We start from the raw sequence: 20,140 nt of genomic DNA on the forward strand, positions 1-20,140 counted from the left end.
AGTTTGAAAAGAAAAACAGTAAAGCCAAGTTTGTAGGCATTGAATATAACTAAAAGTATAAAGCATCGCAGACCATTCTTGACTGAACTTTTGGATCCTTGAACATGCAGACAATGGAGTAGTGGTAAAACATTTAAATGAAAATATATAATTTCTTGGTCTTTTGACTCAAAGCAAGTTTTGTGTTTTGTTTTTTTAAAGAGTATGTGCACAAGTGTAAGAGTAGGGAAGGAGGGGTAGAGGGAGAGAGAGAGAGAATCTTTAGCAGGCTCCACACCCAGCAAGCAGTCTGACAAGGAGCTCAATCTCATGACCCTGAGATCATGACCTGAGCTGAAATCGAGAGTCCATCACTTAACAGACGAACCACCCAAGCACCCCTCAATGCAAGTATAGTTATAGAACTTATAGTTCTATAAATTCACATAGCTTAGAAAACTTAGTAAGTCTGGACTTAAGGGAAATTTGGGTGATTTCAATTAAAGCAGTATTTTCCAAAGGGCTCTTTCTGCACCCCCACAAAGGGCTCTTTATGGACTATTAATTCCAGGCAATATTATAGTCAAAATAGATTCTGTGATAGAAGAGGTATAGGAGATACTTGGTTAAACCAAATTCATTGAATGTCTTTACTGTTGGACTTCTCAGAAGCTTTAATATGCTCCCATGCACTGTTTATCTCCAGGACAAAGAAACTGCTTTATGAAGCATTTCTTAAAATGCTTATTTAATCATAGGGTTTTATTGACTCTAGAACTCTTTTTAAAAAAATTTTTTAAAGGTTTTATTTATTTACTTGACAGATCACAAGTAGGCAGAGAGGCAGGCAGAGAGAGGGGGGAAGCAGGCTTTCTGCTGAACAGAGAACCCAATGTGAGGCTCGATCCCAGGACCCTGAGATCATGACCTGAGCCGAAGGCAGAGACTCAACCCACTAAGCCACCTAGGCACCCCTCTTTTTAAAATTTTTTAATTGAAATAGTTGACATGTTAGTTTCAGGTATACAAGATAGTGACTCAGCAATTATATTCATTATCAGATTCTTACCATGATAAGCATAGTTACCATCTGTCACCAAATGAAGTTATTACAATATGATTAACTATATTCCCTATGCCATACTTTTCATCCCTTGACTGGCTTATTTTAAATTTGTACCTCTTAATCCCCTTTACCTATTTTACACATTCCCCCCACTCCCCTCCCATTTGGCAACCACCTGTTCTCTGTATTTATGAGTCAGTTTCTCTTTTTTGTTGTTATCTGTTTGTTGGTTTACTTTGTTTTTTAGATTCCACATATAAGTGACATCATATGGTATTTGTCTGACTTATTTCACTTAGGATAATACCCTCTAGGTCCATCCATGTTGTCACAAATGGCAAGATTTCATTTTTTTTTAAAGTTTTAAATATATTCTTTTTTTCATTTTTAATACATTTTAAAAATTATTTTTATTAACATATAATATAGTATTCGCCCCAGGGGTACAGGTCTGTGAATCATCAGGCTTATACATTTCCTAGCACTCACCATAGCACATACCCTCCCCAATGTCCATATCCCAACCACCCTCTCCCTAACCTCCATCCCCCAGCAACCCTCAGTTTGTCTTGTGAGATTAAGAGTCTCTTATGGTTTGTCTCCCTCCCGATCCCATCTTGTTTCATTTTTTCCTTCCCTACTCCCCAAAACCCCTGCCCTGCCTCTCATATTCCTCATATCAGAGAGATCATATGATAATTGTCTTTCTCTGACTGACTTATTTCACTCAGCATAATACCCTCTAGTTCTATCTGCATCATTGCAAATGGCAAGATTTCGTTTCTTTTGATGCCTGCATAGTATTCCATTGTATATGTATGTATATGTATGCATGTATATGTGTATGTGTGTGTGTATATATATTCTTCCTTATCCATTCATCTGTTGATGGACATCTAGGTTCTTTCCATAGTTTGGCTGTTGTGGACATTGCTGCTGTAAACATTCAGGTGCACGTGCCCCTTCAGATCACTACATTTGTGTCTTTGGGGTAAATACCCAGTAGTGCGATTGCTGGGTCATAGGGTAGCTCTATTTTCAACTTTCTGAGGAACCTCTATACTGTTTTCCAGAGTGGCTGCACCAGCTTGCATTCCCACCAACAGTGTAGGAGGGCTCCCCTTTCTCCACATCCTTGACAACATCTGTCGTTTCCTGACTGGTTAATTTTAGCCATTCTGCCTGGTGCAAGGTGATACCTCATTGTGGTTTTGATTTGTATTTCCCTGATGCAGAGTGATGCTGAGCACCTTTTCATGTGTCTGTTGGCCATCTGGATGTCTTCTTTGCAGAAATGTCTGTTCATGTCCTCTGCCCATTTCTTGATTGGATTATTTGTTCTTTGGGTGTTGAGTTTGATAAGCTCTCTATAGATTTTGAATACTAGCCCTTTATCTGATATGTTGTTTGCAAATATCTTCTCCCATTCTGTCAGTTGTCTTGGATTTTGTTGACTGTTTCCTTTGCTGTGCAAAAGCTTTTGATCTTGATGGTCCCAATAGTTCATTTTTGTCCTTGCTTCCCTTGCCTTTGGCAATGTTGATTTCATTCTTTTTTATAGCAAAATAATACTCCACCATATAAATATATATATATATATATATATATATATATATATATATATATATATATATGACACCTTCTTTATCCATTCATCTATTGGTAGATATTTAGGTTGCTTCTGTACCTTGACTGTTGTAAATAATGTTGCAGTAAACATAGGGTTGCATACATCTTTTTGGATTAGTGTTTTCGTTTTCTTTGGATGACTACCCAGAAATAGAACTGGACCATATAGTACTTGTAGTTTTAGTTTTTTGAGGACCCTCTATCCTGTTTTCCAGAGTGGGTGCACTAATTTATATTCCCAACAATAGCACCAAAAAAAAAAAAAAAAATGAGGATGGAGCTTTTCTTTTAAACAAGGCATTTCAGGGCTTACTGTTCCACTGAAGTACTAGATATTAGTTAATAAAACTAATACTACTTTAAGTCTTTTCCATTCAAAACCAGTGTACTATCCATTAACCTACACTAATAACTCAAATTGTCACTATATGTTTGAATAATGTGCCCTGTTATTTGAAAAGGAGAAGGAAAAAAAATCACAATCCAGATTGAGGATCCTGAGGGGATGAGGTTTGTCAGTACCATCTTCATATATGTTATATAATTCATGCATAGTTGAAAAGGAACCAAAAGCAGATCACTAGGAAAATCAGTTGCCTAACTGAAGACAGTATCAGAGTAGCTTTGATGATGGGAGCAGTAAAAGAATTTATAAATAGGACTATATAAAAATCTTCTATCACCATAACCATTTTCATAATGGACTAAACGAGACTGTAAACAACCCCTGTTTAGTAATATTTGAGGCTTCCCAATCTTTTTACAATCACTTAAATCATCACCATGATTAGAAGTTCATGATTAACCAAAATTTTAATAAAAACAATTCCCCTCCTTTCTCTAACTCAAAAAGCAAGTTAGTTCTTACATCTACAAAAGAAGAATCATGTCAGCACACTTCTCAAAAAAGCAGAGTATGTCCTACAGGATATTTGTTAATATTCTATTCAGGCTACTTTAAAATGGCCAATCTTACTTTTAGAAGACCCTTCCAAAATCAACAAAATAGGGCGCCTGGGTGGCTCAGTGAGTTAAGCATCTGCTTTCAGCTCAGGTCATGATCCCAGGGTCCTGGGATCAAGATCAAGAGCCATGTGGGGCTTCCTGCTCAGTGGGGAGTCTGCTTCTCCCTCTCCCTTTGCCCCTCCCCCTGCATATGCTCTCTCTCTCTCTCAAATAAATAAATAATCTTTTTTAAAAAAATCAAAACATTTCATTTAGAAGCTTTTCCTAATCTTAAGTTTGAAATGATCTTCCATTTACTGATTTATTTAATGTCCTTTGTTTTCAGCAACAGCTTCTTTTCAAAGTATCATATATCCAGGGTTAAAGGAAGGAACTCTCAAATTCTGGGTCACTTTCTGTGATAATATATGAATTTAACCATAACAGTATTAAAATAAGAATGGATTTATGGCACATTTCAGGAAGAATTCAATGAACTGAATTGAGCCAATAAAATCTTTACTTATAAAAAAAAATAAAGAGGAAAATGCTGAAATGAGTAAATGCTTTTTTATTTGCTCAAATGGAATTCAGTTTGAAATCTACTCTTCCTGTCAACACTATTTAAAATCCACGGGATCAATAAAAAAGAAATCTTAATCTAAATGGTAGTTTCATCCCCAAAATACTTATTATAGAATTGACATCACATCCTTAAAAAGTGGTGCCAACAATTTTTATACTTTCATTGTTTAGATTGTTATTATTTCCAATGTGAGAATTTTGAATGCATTACAATATATTTTATAATATATATACAGACTTTGAAAGGCAAACTCATGGTCTCATAAGTCGCTCTGTGTTGTTTGTGGTTGGCAGAATTCTAATATGTCTTCCAAGATTTTTGCCCCTGGTATATGCACCCTAAGTAATTCCTTCCTCTTAAGTATGGACAGGACCTGTGAATATATTAAGCTATTACTCTTGTGATTATGTTATGTTAGATGAGAAAGGTAAAGGGATTTTGCATACATAATTAAGGTTACTAATTTGTTGACTTCTGAGGTAATCAAAGGGAGATTATCCTGGGTGAGCCTGATTATCCATTTGAGCCCTTCAAAGAGCGCTTAGAGCTTCTCTGAGCACAGAGATAGTTTCTTGCCAAGAAGCAAGCAAGTTTATAAGGAAATTACTTCAGGCCACAAAGACCCAAGTGAGCTTGGAAGATAAGCCCAAGGCTCAGATGAGACTGCGGCCCTAGCCTGTTGTCACCTTGACTGCCATCTTGTGAAAACCAGAGCAAGGTAATCCAGCTGCGCTATGCCCAGATTTCCTGATCCACAAAAACTGTGGATAAACAGTTGATATTGTTTTAAGCCACTGAGATTATAGTAACTTGTTACAGGGTAATAGAAGATTAATGCGGTTATATTAGACATTAACTGTTAGTTAAGGCTACAGGTAACATGACTCGACCCTATGCATATCAAAATTGGCCTTAATTTTAATTTTAATTTTAATTGACCCTTAATCTCACAAAACAAATTGAGGGTTGCTGGGGGTGGGGGGGGGTGTTGGGTTATGGACATTGGTGAAGGTAGTATGTGCTATGGTGAGGCTATGAAGTGTGTAAACCTGGCGACTCACAGACCTGTACCCCTAGGGCTAATAATACATTATATGTTAATAAAAAAATTAAAAAAAAAAAGAAATGTTTGTCTACTCTGGTGTATAGCGTAGTACACCCATAGTCCCTAGCACAGAGTGAATTGCTTAAGAAATGTTCATGAGGTGTGCCTGGGTGGCTTAGTCATTAAGCGTCTGCTTTCAGCTCAGGTCAGGATCCTGGGGTCCTGGGATTGAGCCCCCATTGGGGCATTAGACTCCCTGCTTGGCAGGGAGACTGCTTCTCCCTCTCCCTCTGCTTGTGTTCCCTCTCTCGCTATCTCTTTCTGTCAAATAAATAAATTAAATCTTTAAGAAGAAAAATGTTCATGTTATTATCATCAAAATTCATTTGTAAAGTTCTCTAATAAATAGCCAGGACAAACATTGAAGTTTTTATTCTTCTCCCTGGTTCAAATGTTTTAGAACCCATGGCCCTCATTTTCCTTCCACTTTCTAATACAGAAAATTTAAATAAACAGTTGACGACAGTGGAAAAAAATTAAGATTATAGTCCGAACACTGGCTCAGGATATAATTCATAGTCTACAAACCATATAAAAAGGTCAAGCAGATATATGAAATATGCAAACACATATTTTCTGTGGCAAAGAATGCTGTTGTCCCCCTACTACACATTATTTCATTCTTCCTTTTAATAATGGGTGTCCCTATCACCATCCAAAGTTTAGCTAGCTACAGAGCCATGCAACTGCAGGCACATCCAGCTTCTCTTGCGGCTAGATATGGGCATATGCCTAAAGTCCTCATCAACAGAATGTGAGCAGAAAAGTCTTAGATGCCTCTCTTAAAAAAAAATTTGCTTGCCTTCTACTTCTCTTCCTGCATCCCATAGGGTTTAATGAAGTTGTGAAGATCAGCCAACTTCAACCATAAAGACAGAGATAGCATAATAAAATATGTCAGAGCAAAAAAAGGGAAGGAACCTAGGTCTCTGGCTGATCTCCTAGAGGAAATCTTGACTCTCTACTCTGGACTAGTATATGAAAAAGATGTAAATTTCTATCTTCTGTGGCCCACATATTTTAACATATCTTTATCCTAGCAGCTTACTCTATATGTTAATAAACCCTCCCACTGTCACTCACTTCAAGGTCACACAGTTATATATTAAATGAAGCTACTATTAACTCCTGCCTTTGCAATGTGATCTTTCTGTTATGTGGGGTTACAAGTACTCTGTAAAATTCTAGTAGAGAACCCCTGGCTTTTAATGTATGGTGGGGCATTTGGGCTTTTTCAAGTTCACCAGACAATGACAAAAGATAAAATTATGCTAAGAGAATCTTTGTGCCCTTAATAATCCAGAGAGCCTGGGAGAACTCACTATGTTCCATGTTCATCACAGAAGGAAGTGGAAAGACAAAAGAGTTTAATATACTTATAAGGGGTTTGGACAGAGAACTAAGAGAGCTATGAGTTTTGGAAGACACTCAATAGAGTAGTTAATGGTTGTAACTACAAGGTGCCAATGTCTCCTAAAAGACCTTACCTTGGGGCCCCTGGGTGGCTCAGTGGGTTAAGCCTCTGCCCTCAGCTCAGGTCATGATCTCAGGGTCATGGGATTGAGTCCCGCATTGGGCTCTCTGCTCAGTGGGAAGCCTGCTTCCCCCTCTCTCTCTGCCTACTGCTCTGCCTACTTGTAATTTCTTTCTCTGTCAAATAAATAAATAAAATCTTTTAAAAATAAATAAATAAATAAAAATAAAAGACCTTACTTCTTAGCTGCCAACGTGCTCAGGCGCGATGACTCAGTTTCTGTTTCTCTGAACATCAGTCCCAGAGTCTGTATAATTTCAATGCATGCTCTAGGAAACAAAGAACAAAAAGCATAGGAGTGGCATGATTGCGTGACAAGTTCAGAACTTCACAAAATTAGTAACCCTTGATAAAATTGCTCTCATATCTATATAGAAAACGTATGGGAAGGAAATTCTGTTTGTTAATTGTCAACATTGGTTGAGTCCCTACTCTGTGATTGCTACATAGTAAACACTCAACAATATTTGTTGAGCAAATTAATTAATAGCTGAATGTCAGGATTATAAGTCATTTTCATAGTGTTTTTGGTCCTTAACATTTTTTTCTGATAATCACACACTATTTTAAAATTATTTTTAGGGGATCCTGGGTGGCTTAGTTGTTAAGCATCTGCTTTTAGCTCAGGTCATAATCCCAGGGTCTTAGGATCGAGTTCCTTGCTCAGTGAGGAGTTTGCTTCTCCCTCTCCCTCTGCCACTTTCACTGCTTGTGTGGTCGTGCGCACTCTCTCTCTGTTTCTCTTTCTATCAAATAAATACATAAAATCCTAAAAATAAACAAACAAAATTATTTTTAATAATTTTAACTTTTTCCAATAAGTAATTTTTGGCTCAAAATTTCAAAGGTAAAAAAGGGAATTCAGTGAAAGTTGTTTTCTCTGATGCCTTTTTTTTTTTTCCTTTGGGACAACCAATATTACTAATTTCTTATATAGCCTTTCTTTATTTTTAAGATTTTATTTATTTAAGGGAGAGAGAGAAGAAATAAGTAGAGTAGGAGCAGTGAGGGAAAGGGGAGAAGGAGAAGCAGACTCCCACCGAGCAGGGAGCCCGAAGTGGGGCTTGATCCCAGGACCCAAACACTTCACTGACTGAGCAACCCAGGTGCCCCTGTAGCCTTTCTTTAAAAAGTAGAACAGGAACACCTGGGAAGCTCAGTCTATTAAATGTCTGACTCCAGATTTCAGCTCAGGTCATGGTCTCAGGGTTGTCAGATCTAGTCCTGTGTCAGACTCTGAGCTGGGCGTGGAGCTTGCTTAAGATTTTCTCTCTCCCTCTTCCTTTGCCCCTCCCCCCACCTACGAAAAGTAGAACAAAATGAGTGCTATTTTTAAAAATCTATGTGAGGCAAAACTGGGATGCCTGGTTGGCTCAGTCGGTTAAGCCACTGCCTTCAGTTCAGATCATGATCCCAGAGTCCTGGGGTCAAGTCTCGCATCGGGCTCCTTGCTCAGCAGGGAGCCTGTTTCTCTCTCTGCCTCTGCCTGCCACTTTGCCTGCTTGTGCGCACACATTCTCTCTCTCTCTCTCTCTCTCTCTCTCACAAATAAAATAAATAAATCTTAAAAAAAATCTATGTGAAGCAAAATTTGCAGCACCATTAATCATTAGTACAGTATATATTTTATCCAGTGCCTTCCATTTATCTTCAGTACCCTCGGGGGAGAAAAATCTATGACTATCCAGTTAGTACTTACACCAGCTCATCGGCCCTTTGGCTTTTATTTTGAAGTGAGCTCTTATCCCTAGACTCTGGCAAGTACTCATGAAGTTTGTTCACCAGGAAATAGAAAAGGTCACTGGTCTGTGAAAGCAAGTAGGAAAGAAGATGGTCATTAGGTATCAGTTGGTAAAACTCTATCTTTACATAATAAAAATATGAAGATATTATTTATTCTCTGGAACCACGTGAATTATAATACCTCTCATTAATAATAGCATAACCCAAAGTGAAAACACTTTTTACTTAAACCAGGAGACCACCCACTGTCCTGGTGAACAGAGCCCGAGCTAAAGCCTAGGGGGTGAGGCTAAGAGATGCCCCAAAGGCCCGGCTCTGCTGTTCATACCGAAGACCCTCCAGGTGTAGGTGTATAATCTCAGGCAAATCATTCAGTTACTTGCAAATACTAGATTAAATGGAGGCTCCTATAGTTCCGCTTTTCCAAAGTAATTTGACCTTTGTGAGGATACAACGAATAATGGCTAGAAAACATTTTTTTTAAAGATTTCAATTATTTGACAGAGAGAGAAAGACAGGGAGAGAGGGAACACAAGCAGGAAGAGTGGGAGACGGGAGACAGAGAAGCAGGCTTCCCGCTGGGCAGGAAGCCTGATGCGGGGCTCAACCCCAGGACCCTGGCATCGTGACCTGATCAGAAGGCAGATGCTTAACAACTGAGCCACGCAGGCGCCCCTGGAAAAACACTTTTTAAACATGTTTGCTAACCTGCAAGTGAAGGCACAGCACTGGTATAGCCTAATGAAGACAGTGAAGAATGATACTAATAATTCCGTTAATACAGTGGAAATGTCGATTGTCATCTCTACAGAATAAACACTGACTTAAGAGTGCACGAACCAAGTTTTTTTGTGCTTCTGTGCAGTCTCATGAGATAAATTCGAGCATGAAATAAGCACTGGCCCATGAAATCAGGCAGGTTGGTACTAATGAGAAAGATAATGTAATTACTTCTCTTTTCCTTTTCTCTCTTACTCATTTTTTCCCCCAGGACTTTTGTCTACTAGTGACAAATTAGACTCTGTTTAAAAAGGTATTACATGTACCTTTATTTAGGTGCTAAGGCATGACAAGAGGCTGAGGATGGCAGGGGGAGAGAGGGACAGGAGGAGAAGGAGCAGGGTGTGTATGCTGGGCCCTCTGAGAACAGCTGCCGTTTACCAGGGCCCTGGTAATTGAGCACAGTGTGGTGGCTTTGTACACTAACTCTGAGGTCACACACCAGCTCTGCCACTGGTTAGCTGTATGATACCTGGCAAATGACTTACACGCTCTATGACTCAGTTTATGTCTAAAATAGAGTTAATGTCACCTGGTGGGGGTTGCAGTAAGATAGTATCTGTAAAGCCTGAACGGTGCTCAGCACATCATAAGTGCTTAATAAATTTATCAGTTACTATTGTGATCTCCCACCTGCTCACTAGTTCAGGAAGTTTTATTTTATTTACAAAGTTTTGTTGTTGTTATTTTTTAAGATTTTATTTATTTATTTCACAGAGATCACAAGTAGGCAGAGAGGCAGGCAGAGAGAGAGAGGGGGAAGCAGGCTCCCCGCTGAGCAGAGAGCCCAATGTGGGGCTCCATCCCAGGACCCAGGGATCATGACCTGAGCCAAAGGCAGAGGCTTTAACTCACTGAGCCACCGCAGGCGCCCCTTATTTACAAAGTTTTATTTATAAAGTATCTTCCACCACCCTGCAACAACATGGAGAAATCTCAAAACTGTTAGGCCAAAGGAAGCTAGCACAAAAGAGTACAGAGTGTACATTTCTGGGTAAGTGGAATCCGAGGACAGGCAAAACTGATCTGTAGTGACAGAAAGCACGATGATTGCCCGGGGCCATGGATGGGAGAAAACTGCCTGCCAAAGGGTATGAGGTTGCGTTATGGGGCTATAGAAGGGGCCTTATGGGGTGATAGAAGTGTTCTAAATCTTAATTGGGGTGGTGGTTATATGGGTTTATACATTTGTCAAAACTCTTTAAACCAAACTCTTAAAATGAGTGCCTTTTATTTATTTATTTTTTTAAGATTTTATTTATTTATTTATTTGACAGAAAGAGATCACAAGTAGGCATAGAGGCAGGCAGAGTGAGAGGGGGGGAAGCAGGCTCCCCGCTGAGCAGAGAGCCCGATGTGGGGCTCGATCCCAGGACCCTGGGATCATGACCTGAGCCGAAGGCAGAGGCTTTAATCCACTGAGCCACCCAGGCACCCCGAGTGCCTTTTATTATATGTAAATTATATCCCAATAGTTTCTCCAAAGAAGAGGTACATATGGCCAATAAGCACATGAAAAAATACTCAACGTCACGAATCATTAGGGAAATGCAAATCAAAACTACAAATAATCAGAAAATAACAAATGTTGACAATGGTGTGAGAAAACTAGAACCTGTGTGCATTGTTAATGGGAATGTACAGTGGTACAGATGCTGCGGAAAACAGTATGGTGGTTCCTCAAAAATTAAGAAATAGAATTACCAGAGGATTTAGCAATTCCACTTTTGGGTATAGTCCCAAAAGAACTGAAGGCAAGGTCTCAGAGAGATTGACACACCCATATTCACAGTGGTAACGTTCACAGTAGCTTAAATGTGGAAGCAACCCAAGTATCCATCAATGGAGTATGGAAAAGAAAATGTCTTTATATACAATGGAATATTATTCAGTCTTAATAAGGAAGCGAGCTCCAACACTGATGAACCTGCGAGACATGCTGAGTGAAATAGGCCAGTGATAAAAAGACAAATACTCAGTGATTCCACTTACGTGAGATACTTAGAGAAGCTAAACTCATAGATTCTGAAAGAGGAATGGTGTTGCCAGGGGCTGGGAGAAGGGATGAATGGGGAGTTATTGTTTAATGAGTATAGTTTCAGTTTTGCAAGATGAAAAGAGTTCTGGAGATGGCTGCACAATGAGACAGTGTACCTACTTAATACCACTGGACCGTATGCTTAAAAATGGTTAAAATGGTAAATTTTCTGTTATGTGTATTTTACCATAATAAAAAAAATTGTTGAATTAAGAAAGAACCTCATGAATTAAGAAAGAAAAATAAAGGGTTAGGAAGGAACAGGAATGGAGAACTCTTTCATTCACTCATTCATTCATTGAACACATAACTACTGATTGCCAGCTATGTAGCAGGTGCTGTGCTAGATAATGAGATACTACCTTGAGCAAAGCAGACATGGTGTCTGTAGTCCTAAAGCATAGTTTCAGTCAGTCTACCACAAAATGTTCTCATAATTTAAAATTTACTTGTGAAAAAAAAGAGAGAGAGAAAGAGAGATTACCTGAAAGAAAATTATAACCCATACAGATGATTTCAAATGGGGGAAATTGTGTGTGTGTGTGTGTGTGTGTGTGTGTGTGCATTTATAATACATAATATATTTATATACAATTATATATATTGTAAGATTTTATTTATATGAAATTATTCTATGTATAATTTTCCATCATCTTGCTCAGGAACCAAAAATTAGAGGTGCCTCTAATCTCCCCACCCCAATAAAGGTCCCTAAGGAAGCTTTACACAACCTCATGTTCTCCAGGGAGCCCAGCACAAAGTGGGTAAACCACTGCTTAAGCATAAAGCCATGATAACTGTTTAAAGAAAAAAGCTTCTAGGGGTGCCTGGGTGGCTCAGTCAGTTTAGTGTCTGACTCTTGATCTCAGCTTAGGTCTTGATCTCAGGGTGTGAGTTCAAGCCCCACCCCAAGTGTGGAGCCCACTTAATTAAAAAAAAAGAAAAGAAAAAAGCTCTGAAAGAAGATAAAAATGTTGACTTTTGTGAATTATATATGTTAACTCTGTGTAAACGAATATGAGACTAGATTGTGGTTATGGGTTAGAGAGAGAAAACATAAGGCTAGCAGGTCTTGGTGGCATGGTGGTGGGCAGGGGGCCCACACCATGTGTGGAAAGACCAAAAATAGGAGATTGCCCATATGCCTTTTATTTCCCTCTCTATTCATTTTGGCCTCTAATTTTTTTTTAATCCTTTTTTTTTTTTTTTTTTTAAGTAGGCTCCATGTCCCATGTGGGTCTTGAACTCACGAGCCTGAGATCAAGAGTCACATGCTCTACCAACTAAGCCAGCCGGGGGCCCCTTGGCCTCTTGTTTTTGATAGCTGAATTAGAAGATCAATTTTAGTCCATCTAAGGACATTACCTTAAAGAACAGCTGCATTGTTTTCTTTTTTTTCTTAAGATTTTATTTATTTATTTGAAAGAGAGAGAGAGTGAGAGAGAACATGAAAGGGGAGGAGCAGACACCGTGTGGATCCAGGAGCCCGATGTGGGTGGGACTCGATCCCGGGATCTTGACCTGAGCCGAAGGCACTGGCCCAACCAACTGAGCCACCCAGGCGTCCTGCAGTGTTTTCAATTAAGCAATAGAACGTGAATGTTCTATTCCTAAACTTTTTTCTTTTTTAACTTTTTTACTTAGAGAAATTAACTTTAAAAGACATCTTTCTTTAAATATTTTTAATTCAATTAACATATAATGTATTATTGGTTTCAGAGTTAGAGGTCAGTGATTGATCAGTCTTATGCAATACCCAGTGCTCATGATGTCATGTGCCCTCCTCAATGTCCATTACCCAGTTACCCTATCTCCCCACCAGCAGCCCTGAGTTTGTTTTCTATTCCTAGATTTCTGATCAGATTAATTTTTCACAAGAGAATAGACTTTCAGTTCAGTATGAATTGATTATGGGCCCTGATATAAAAATGGTATTGTGTGAGGCCTTAGGGAGAGTACAAAGATGAGTAAGACACATGCTTGCCCTGAAGAAGCTTATAGCATATAATGGTAAATAAGAATAATATGCCAATAACTATAGTGAAAAGGAGAATATCTGTGCTAATCTTGAGGGTAGGAACTGTTTCATGCTCACTTTCCTAATGCCTATTCCCATACCTGGCACAGAATAGGCATGCAGTAAATATTTATTGAATTGGACGGCATTGTCCAATAGGTAGCCGGTGGCCACGTGGTACTATTTAAATTTAAATTGACTAAACGGAATAAAATTAAAATTTCATTTCCTTAGTCATTGGCCACATTCAGTGTGATTAGTGGCTACTTTACTAGAACAGCACAGATTGAAGAATATCGCAGAAAGTTCTGCCGTAACAGATCAGGAAGAGGAAGTTTCCAAAGCTCCCCGGGGAGGATGACAGGAAAGGCGGAAGAACAGCGTTTGAGAGATCACAGAGAGGCAGGCAGAGGGAGGGGAGAAGCAGACTCCCTGCTGAGCAGAGAGCCTGATGTGGGGCTTGATTCAGGGCTCCATCCCAGGACCTTGAGATCATGACCTGAGCTGAAGGCAGAGGCTTAACCCATTGAGCCACCCAGGCACCCCTGAATGGGTAGGATTTTAACAGGAGACGATGGAAGAAGGATTAGCCTAGAGATGATGAACAGCAGGGGAAAACAAGGAAGGGCTGGAAAGGACAGGGTATTTGAGTCATCCCTGTGGATGGAGCTTTTAGAGGAAAGAAGTGAAAACGATGCAGTGTGGGGTTGAGTGGGTTAGGCCTAGCTTTATTCTCTTTATCTACATCTTTCTTTTGCTGCACAGTTGAGACCCCCTGCATCAGGCCCATTTTAAAATGAGAGACCCTTAAATGGCCTTCAGACCAACACTCTGGTATTCAACATCAGCACCTCTCTTCCTCGTCTAACCTGTAGGATGTACCTCAGTTCTCCTACCTAGCCATCTGCTTTAAACCCAGTCCCCTGATGGTGTCAAGTTTATCTAAATGGACATCTCTAGGCCCTTGCTCTGTCCCTTGCCAATCCTCTCTCAGCTGCTAGGTTTGCTCTTGACAACCTTTATATCCTCACCTCCCCAACCCCACATTCCATGAAGCCCCTATTGCTAAACTCTAAACATTCACGGCTTCCTGGTGCCAAATGTTTGTGCAGACATTTGGGTATAATCCACCCACATGCTGGAATGGCCTGATGTTTCATTTTGTACACTATGTAGACATCACTCTCACCCTTGAGCACTGTGCCTTCCCTGGGAGTATCTACAGCTGGATTAGTTTGCCCAGTGCCTGCCCTGTGCAGATAGATGTTGGTCCCTTCCTGAAAATACACCTTGCTAAAATAAAGGCCATACCTGTCCAAACTTGGAATCAGTGACAGTGGTCATTAGTGGGGAGCCTTAAATGCCAAAGCCAAGGTGTTTGTACTCAGTAGGGAGAGGCTTTTGAGCCAGCAGGATCACACAGTCAGTGATGGATTAAAATGATGCCATGTGTGTGACGGGCCAGAGAGGAATATTTGGGTGGGATATACCAATTTCCTTGGGCTTTCCATGTGGACTCCCATTTCCATGTTCATAATCATTTTGGGTGTCATTTCAATGCCTTTCTCTCAATTCTCCACAGTCCTCTGAAGTTTTGGAGTCAGAACCTGAATGTTCTATTCCTAACAGGCTGTATCCAGTAAAAGTCTAAAAAGATTTAGACTTGGTAGCACAACATCATTGTTACCTGTTTCAGTGTTATGGGACATTCGACATACTATTCTATACAGCTAATATGCCCTCTGATTAGGGTGATCAACCATCCCAGTGTATTTGGGACAGTCCTAGGTTTTGTACTGAAAGTCCCATATCCTGTGAACTTCCGCAGTCCTAGGCCAATTGGGACAGTTGGCCACCCAGATCTGGGCAAACCCACATGGTTGGTCATCCTACATGTGAAGCACTTAGAATCTAAGAAATGGCCAGGACTGTCTTGTATGTTGGGGAAGCTTGCACTTTGCAGCTGCTCAGTAATGATACCACTGGCCAGAATTAGGATACAACACAGAGCCATCAACATGAGCTCGACCCAAGGCAGGGCTCACCCTCTCCCTTAGGCCTCATTAGTGACACAGCAGTACTCACTGGGGCTTCTGAATTCCTTCACCTGAAACTGAATATGAAATGGAGTAAGTCTTTACAGAGTAAGTCTGTAACTTGCTGCATGAGCGCTAGGTTGCTTTGACTCCCCAAGAACCACCTTTTTAAAAATAACAGCCCTACACTCAAAAGTCACTTTTTTTCATTTTTACTTTTGTTGTAGGGATACCTGAAGGTAAGACTTCTTGAAATCTACTCTTCCATCTCACAGTCCGTACTCATGCATCTTGCATGCCAGAAGCTTCCTCTCTAATTATCTGTCTTTGACTTGACAACCCAACCCATCTCAGGTACTGTCTTTTGCTACCATTGTCTTCTTACCCCATTTCCCTGCAACACACATACACAGTACTGATTAAATCACAATATTTAAAGTACTGAGTCATGACAGCATCAATATTCTAAAATACAGCTTCCATCAGGGCACTGGGTGGCCTAGTCAGTTAAGAGTCTGACTCTTGGTTTCGACTTGGGGCTCTGTACTCAGCGGGGAGTCTGCTGGAGGATCGTCTCTCCCTCTATGCTCTTCCCTCCCCCTACATGCTCTCTCTGCCCCCCCAAAACAAAATAAAATGCAGCCCTGAATACAAGACATTTATTTGTATTTTACTTTATGCTTGATTATACTGCATCAGATAAACAGGTAGAACAAGTTTCAAAGATTAAAAACACAACACCTACTTTCCAGAAAAGCCGTTTCAGAATGAAGTTTTTCTGGGCTGCTACTTTAAGTTCTGTAATCAAGCAAAGTATCTTCCTTAAAGTATTGTCTTTAAGAAAAAGTTCAGATTTCAGTTGACTGAAGTGCTTTATTTTCTCCTCAGATCTACAGAAACACAAGAAAAATATTTCCATGTGAAAAATGATCAGAAACAGCAGTTGAGGAATATCAGCGATTATTGACAGGTTTGTAAAACTTTGTTACTAATGGAATTTTAATTAGTTTTGTGCTTTTGCCTTTATCACTCTTTAGTAATGAGCCTTGCTTTCCCCAGATTGAAATATTTGTTACTCCTGCTGGACATTCTTTTCCCCATGCTCCTTTACTCAAGCGGTATCCAGCCCATCAGGAGTACTCTCAGTGTCCCTCGGAAACTGTCGTCCCTCTTTCATCACCTAGCCCACAGTTTGTTCACATACCATTTACCATACTTCATGAACCATGTATAATATTATTTGCTTCATATTTTTTCTTTAAATCAACTCACTTTGTGTGTGGGTGTAGAGAAGTTTATTTATGTAAGATTTTCTTTATTTGAGAGAGAGAACAAGCACGTGCACTCCTACATGGGAGCAGAGGGAGGGGCAGAGAGAGGGAGAGAATCTCACACAGACTCTGCACAGAGCACAGAGCCCCACCAGGGGCCTGATCTCATGACCCTGAGATCATGACTGGAGCTGAAACCAAGAGTCGGACACCTAACCGACTGAGCCACCCAGGCAACCCGAGAAGTTCATTTATATAAAGAAAACTTTATATCACGGCCTTACAGGGAGAACCAGTATCAATTGCATTAATAGCAGGTAACTGTGAAAGTAGCATGAAAGCATCACAAGTTCTAAGTTGATGCACGCATTCCAAACCTGAGGCTCTCTGTCTTTGATAGAAAGGCCGATGAGCATGAGTTAGACAGCTGCCATTTCTGGCACCAAGCAGAGGGCTTCTCCCTAATGAGATTGGACTACTTGGAAAAGGAATCACCTTTCCACGATGGAATTCAAAGTTATTTCTTGCCATGTCCGAGTATCAAATGCATTCATCTCTTGTCACTGACCAGTGTGTGTTCCATAGTTCAGGAAAAGCTGGCTTTGCTGAAAAGAGGAACACCTTCCCCTTACAGCTTTCCCTAATTCCACCGTGAATGGGGAACCTCTCCTATAGCACTTTTTCCACACTTCTTATATATCACACTAATTCTGTTTTGCCCCATTGTTGTAATTTGTGTACCTGTCCTGGGCACTTTTCATGGACTAGCTCGTTCAGTCCCACTCAGGGGTTAGAGCTGGGAATTACTGTTGCATTTATAGGATGTTAGACAGGTTAAGTAACATGTCCAAGTTCAGACTGGCTCAGTCATGACCTTGATTTCAGGGTCATGAGTTCAAGCCCCACGTTCGGCATGGAGCTTACTTCAAAAAAAAAAAAAAAAAAAAAAAGAAAGAAAAAGAAAAAGAAAGGGTGTGAAGTAATGCTAGGAGAGGCATTTCATGTTCTATGTAGGTGATGGAAACTTCTAGAATTTCTGACTTGAATTAAAAATATTTTTACCACCTACTCCATAAATCTTGATACCAACCATTTATCCTAATTCTACTATATGGAATCTTAGCTCTTGCCCACTATCTCCCCTGTGTTTAAAAAAAAAAATCTAGGATGTTCTCTATCCAATCAATGAGCCTCCTTTTTTTTTTTTTTTAAGATTTTATTTATTTGTCAGAGACAGAGAGAACACAAGCAGGGGGAGTGGCAGGCAAAAGAAAAAGCAAACTCCCCACTGAGCAAGGAGCCTAGCGCTGGACTGGATCCCAGAATCCTGAGATCATGACCTGAGCCAAAGTTAGATGCTTAACTTACTGAGCCACTCAGACATCCCAATGAGCCTCTATTATTAACAAAAACATTAAGACTTCCCCCAAAACAGCCTCTTTTCTAGTGGAGAACATGGAAGAGAAATAATCATCAAGAATTCAGTGACAGAAGTCACAGAGGCAAGGGGTGCCTGGGTGGCTCAGTTGGTTTTATCGTCTGCCTTTGGCTCAGGTCATGATCCCAGGGTCCTGAGATGGAGCCCCCACATCGGGCTCCCTGCTCATATAGGAGCCTGCTTCTCCCTCTCTCTCTGCCTTCCCCCAGCTTGTGTGCTCTCTCTCTCTCTTATTCTGCTCTCTCAAATAAATAAATGAGACATTTTTTAAAAAGTCACGGAGGCAGAAGAACACGATTATAAACATGGGGATTAGATCTGTCTCTACTCAGCTGAGTAATTACCAAGGGCAAATTACCCAGTCTCTCTGTGCCTCAGTTTCCTCATCTGTAAAATGGGGAGTCCCACTGTTTTGATACTTTAGTCTGTACTTAGCACACAGTAAGTATTTAATAAATGGTTTCTAAATAAAATAGGAATGGGCTTTGAGATCCTGCTTCCCTATACATCCACTTCTAATTACAATCACATTTCATTAAAAAAATAACTATAAAATTCCTCTATTCTCTGAGAACTGCAAAAATAGCAGGAATGTAGTTTTCACAAACTGATGAGCTTAGAAAAGCACAAGCTTGGAAAGAATACCAGCTGAATTACTTTCAAATTGGCTTTCCTATTTTTCCCATTCATCAGCAATTTGCTGTGATCCATATAGAAACAGTTTTTATCTTGTGGCACCTATGATAACAGACTGTAATAACAAACTTTTCTTTCAAAAAAAACAAAACAAGGGTGCCTGCATGGCTCAGTCAGTTAAGCATCTGACTTCGGTTAGGTCAAGGTCTCAGGATCCAGGGATGGAGCCTGCAGTGGGCTCCGTATTAATCAAGGAGTCTGCTTGTCCCTCTGCCCCTCCCCCCCAAGTAAATAAATAAAATCTTTATAAATAAATAAATAAATAAATGGAATTTCATAAGAAAAAGCACACCTCCACCTCCTTATACTAAAAATCAATTCATATGTGAATTGAGGGCTCATATACATCATAAATACAAGTTAGATTCAGCAGTCTGTATTTCTATAGAGTCACAGTTTTTTTTTTTATCTTTCAGAGAACATTTGTCTTTACGTAGATGATAAACTTTATTTGACTAATTTAAATAATAAAAAGTCTTGTGCCAGAAGACTCCCTTATTTAATTTCAGAACAGTGGGAGATTTTTCATTAATTTTAACATATATTTTATATTTTCATCAGCTAGAAAACATAAATTCACCCAAATAGTGTGGCAAGAAGGATTCTTCATCTAATGATAAGCTGTTTTTCCTGTATTTTTTTTCATTTTTGTGGATATTTTATATAAATAATACATCTGTATAATGCTTTACAGCTGGAAAGGGTTTATCATAGATTATCTCAAAAGCACTGTGTGTATGTTCACAGGGGTCTCTATAAATCCATGTGAGGTTACAGAACTCATATTTGTAACAGTTCCAGTTTGCAAACCCAAAGAGTATATATTTACTCCCCTTAAACTTAAGGTACCTTGCAGGCAGAGAACTCTCTTGTATATCTTATACATATTACCACATTCCTCACAGTGCATTTTAAATTACTTCATTTTAATATGTTGCCTTTAGGAATTAGCTTTGCAAGAAATTGCTTTCCCTGAGTCAAGCTAGTGGTAGAACTCTCCTCACCTTCAATGACAAATTTCAAGTCACGCATATACAAAGTTAACGCCTATTTTATTATCCAGTTAGTTTTAAAATCACTTTAAATAAGGACTGAAATTAAAACTGATACTTTTTTAAAGTAAACATACGAAAACATATAGGAATTCTTTTTTTAAAACATGTAGAGGGACACCTGGGTAGCTCAGTCGGTTAAGCATCTGCCTTCGGCTCAGGTCATGATCTCAGAGTCCTGGGATAGAGTCCTGCATCAGGCTCCTTGCTCAGTGGGGAACCTGC

At 39.6% G+C, this 20,140-nt stretch overlaps 1 protein-coding gene and 1 long non-coding RNA gene across 5 annotated transcripts in view; one reads left to right on the forward strand and one right to left on the reverse strand.

Annotated features, from left to right (window-relative positions):
* The window catches only part of CUNH12orf56 (chromosome unknown C12orf56 homolog), a 92,948-nt gene that overhangs the window by 10,108 nt on the left and 62,700 nt on the right, over positions 1–20,140 (reverse strand). For all 4 annotated transcript variants that reach the window (XM_032874656.1, XM_032874655.1, XM_032874659.1 and 1 more), the window contains exons 6-8: positions 16,204–16,348; positions 8,544–8,650; positions 7,024–7,113 (exon numbers count right to left, since the gene is read on the reverse strand). In XM_032874656.1, the coding sequence (XP_032730547.1) occupies positions 7,024–7,113; positions 8,544–8,650; positions 16,204–16,348 (342 nt within the window). The remainder of the gene's footprint in view (positions 1–7,023; positions 7,114–8,543; positions 8,651–16,203; positions 16,349–20,140) is intronic.
* Positions 16,344–20,140, forward strand: part of LOC116877744 — a 64,254-nt gene continuing 60,457 nt past the window's right edge. Inside the window, exon 1 of the long non-coding RNA XR_004384703.1 lies at positions 16,344–16,428. This is a non-coding gene — a long non-coding RNA (uncharacterized LOC116877744). The remainder of the gene's footprint in view (positions 16,429–20,140) is intronic.

The sequence above is a fragment of the Lontra canadensis genome, unplaced genomic scaffold, assembly GCF_010015895.1.
Source record: "Lontra canadensis isolate GAN:19392208 unplaced genomic scaffold, GSC_riverotter_1.0 scaffold53, whole genome shotgun sequence".
Lineage (NCBI taxonomy): Eukaryota > Metazoa > Chordata > Mammalia > Carnivora > Mustelidae > Lontra > Lontra canadensis.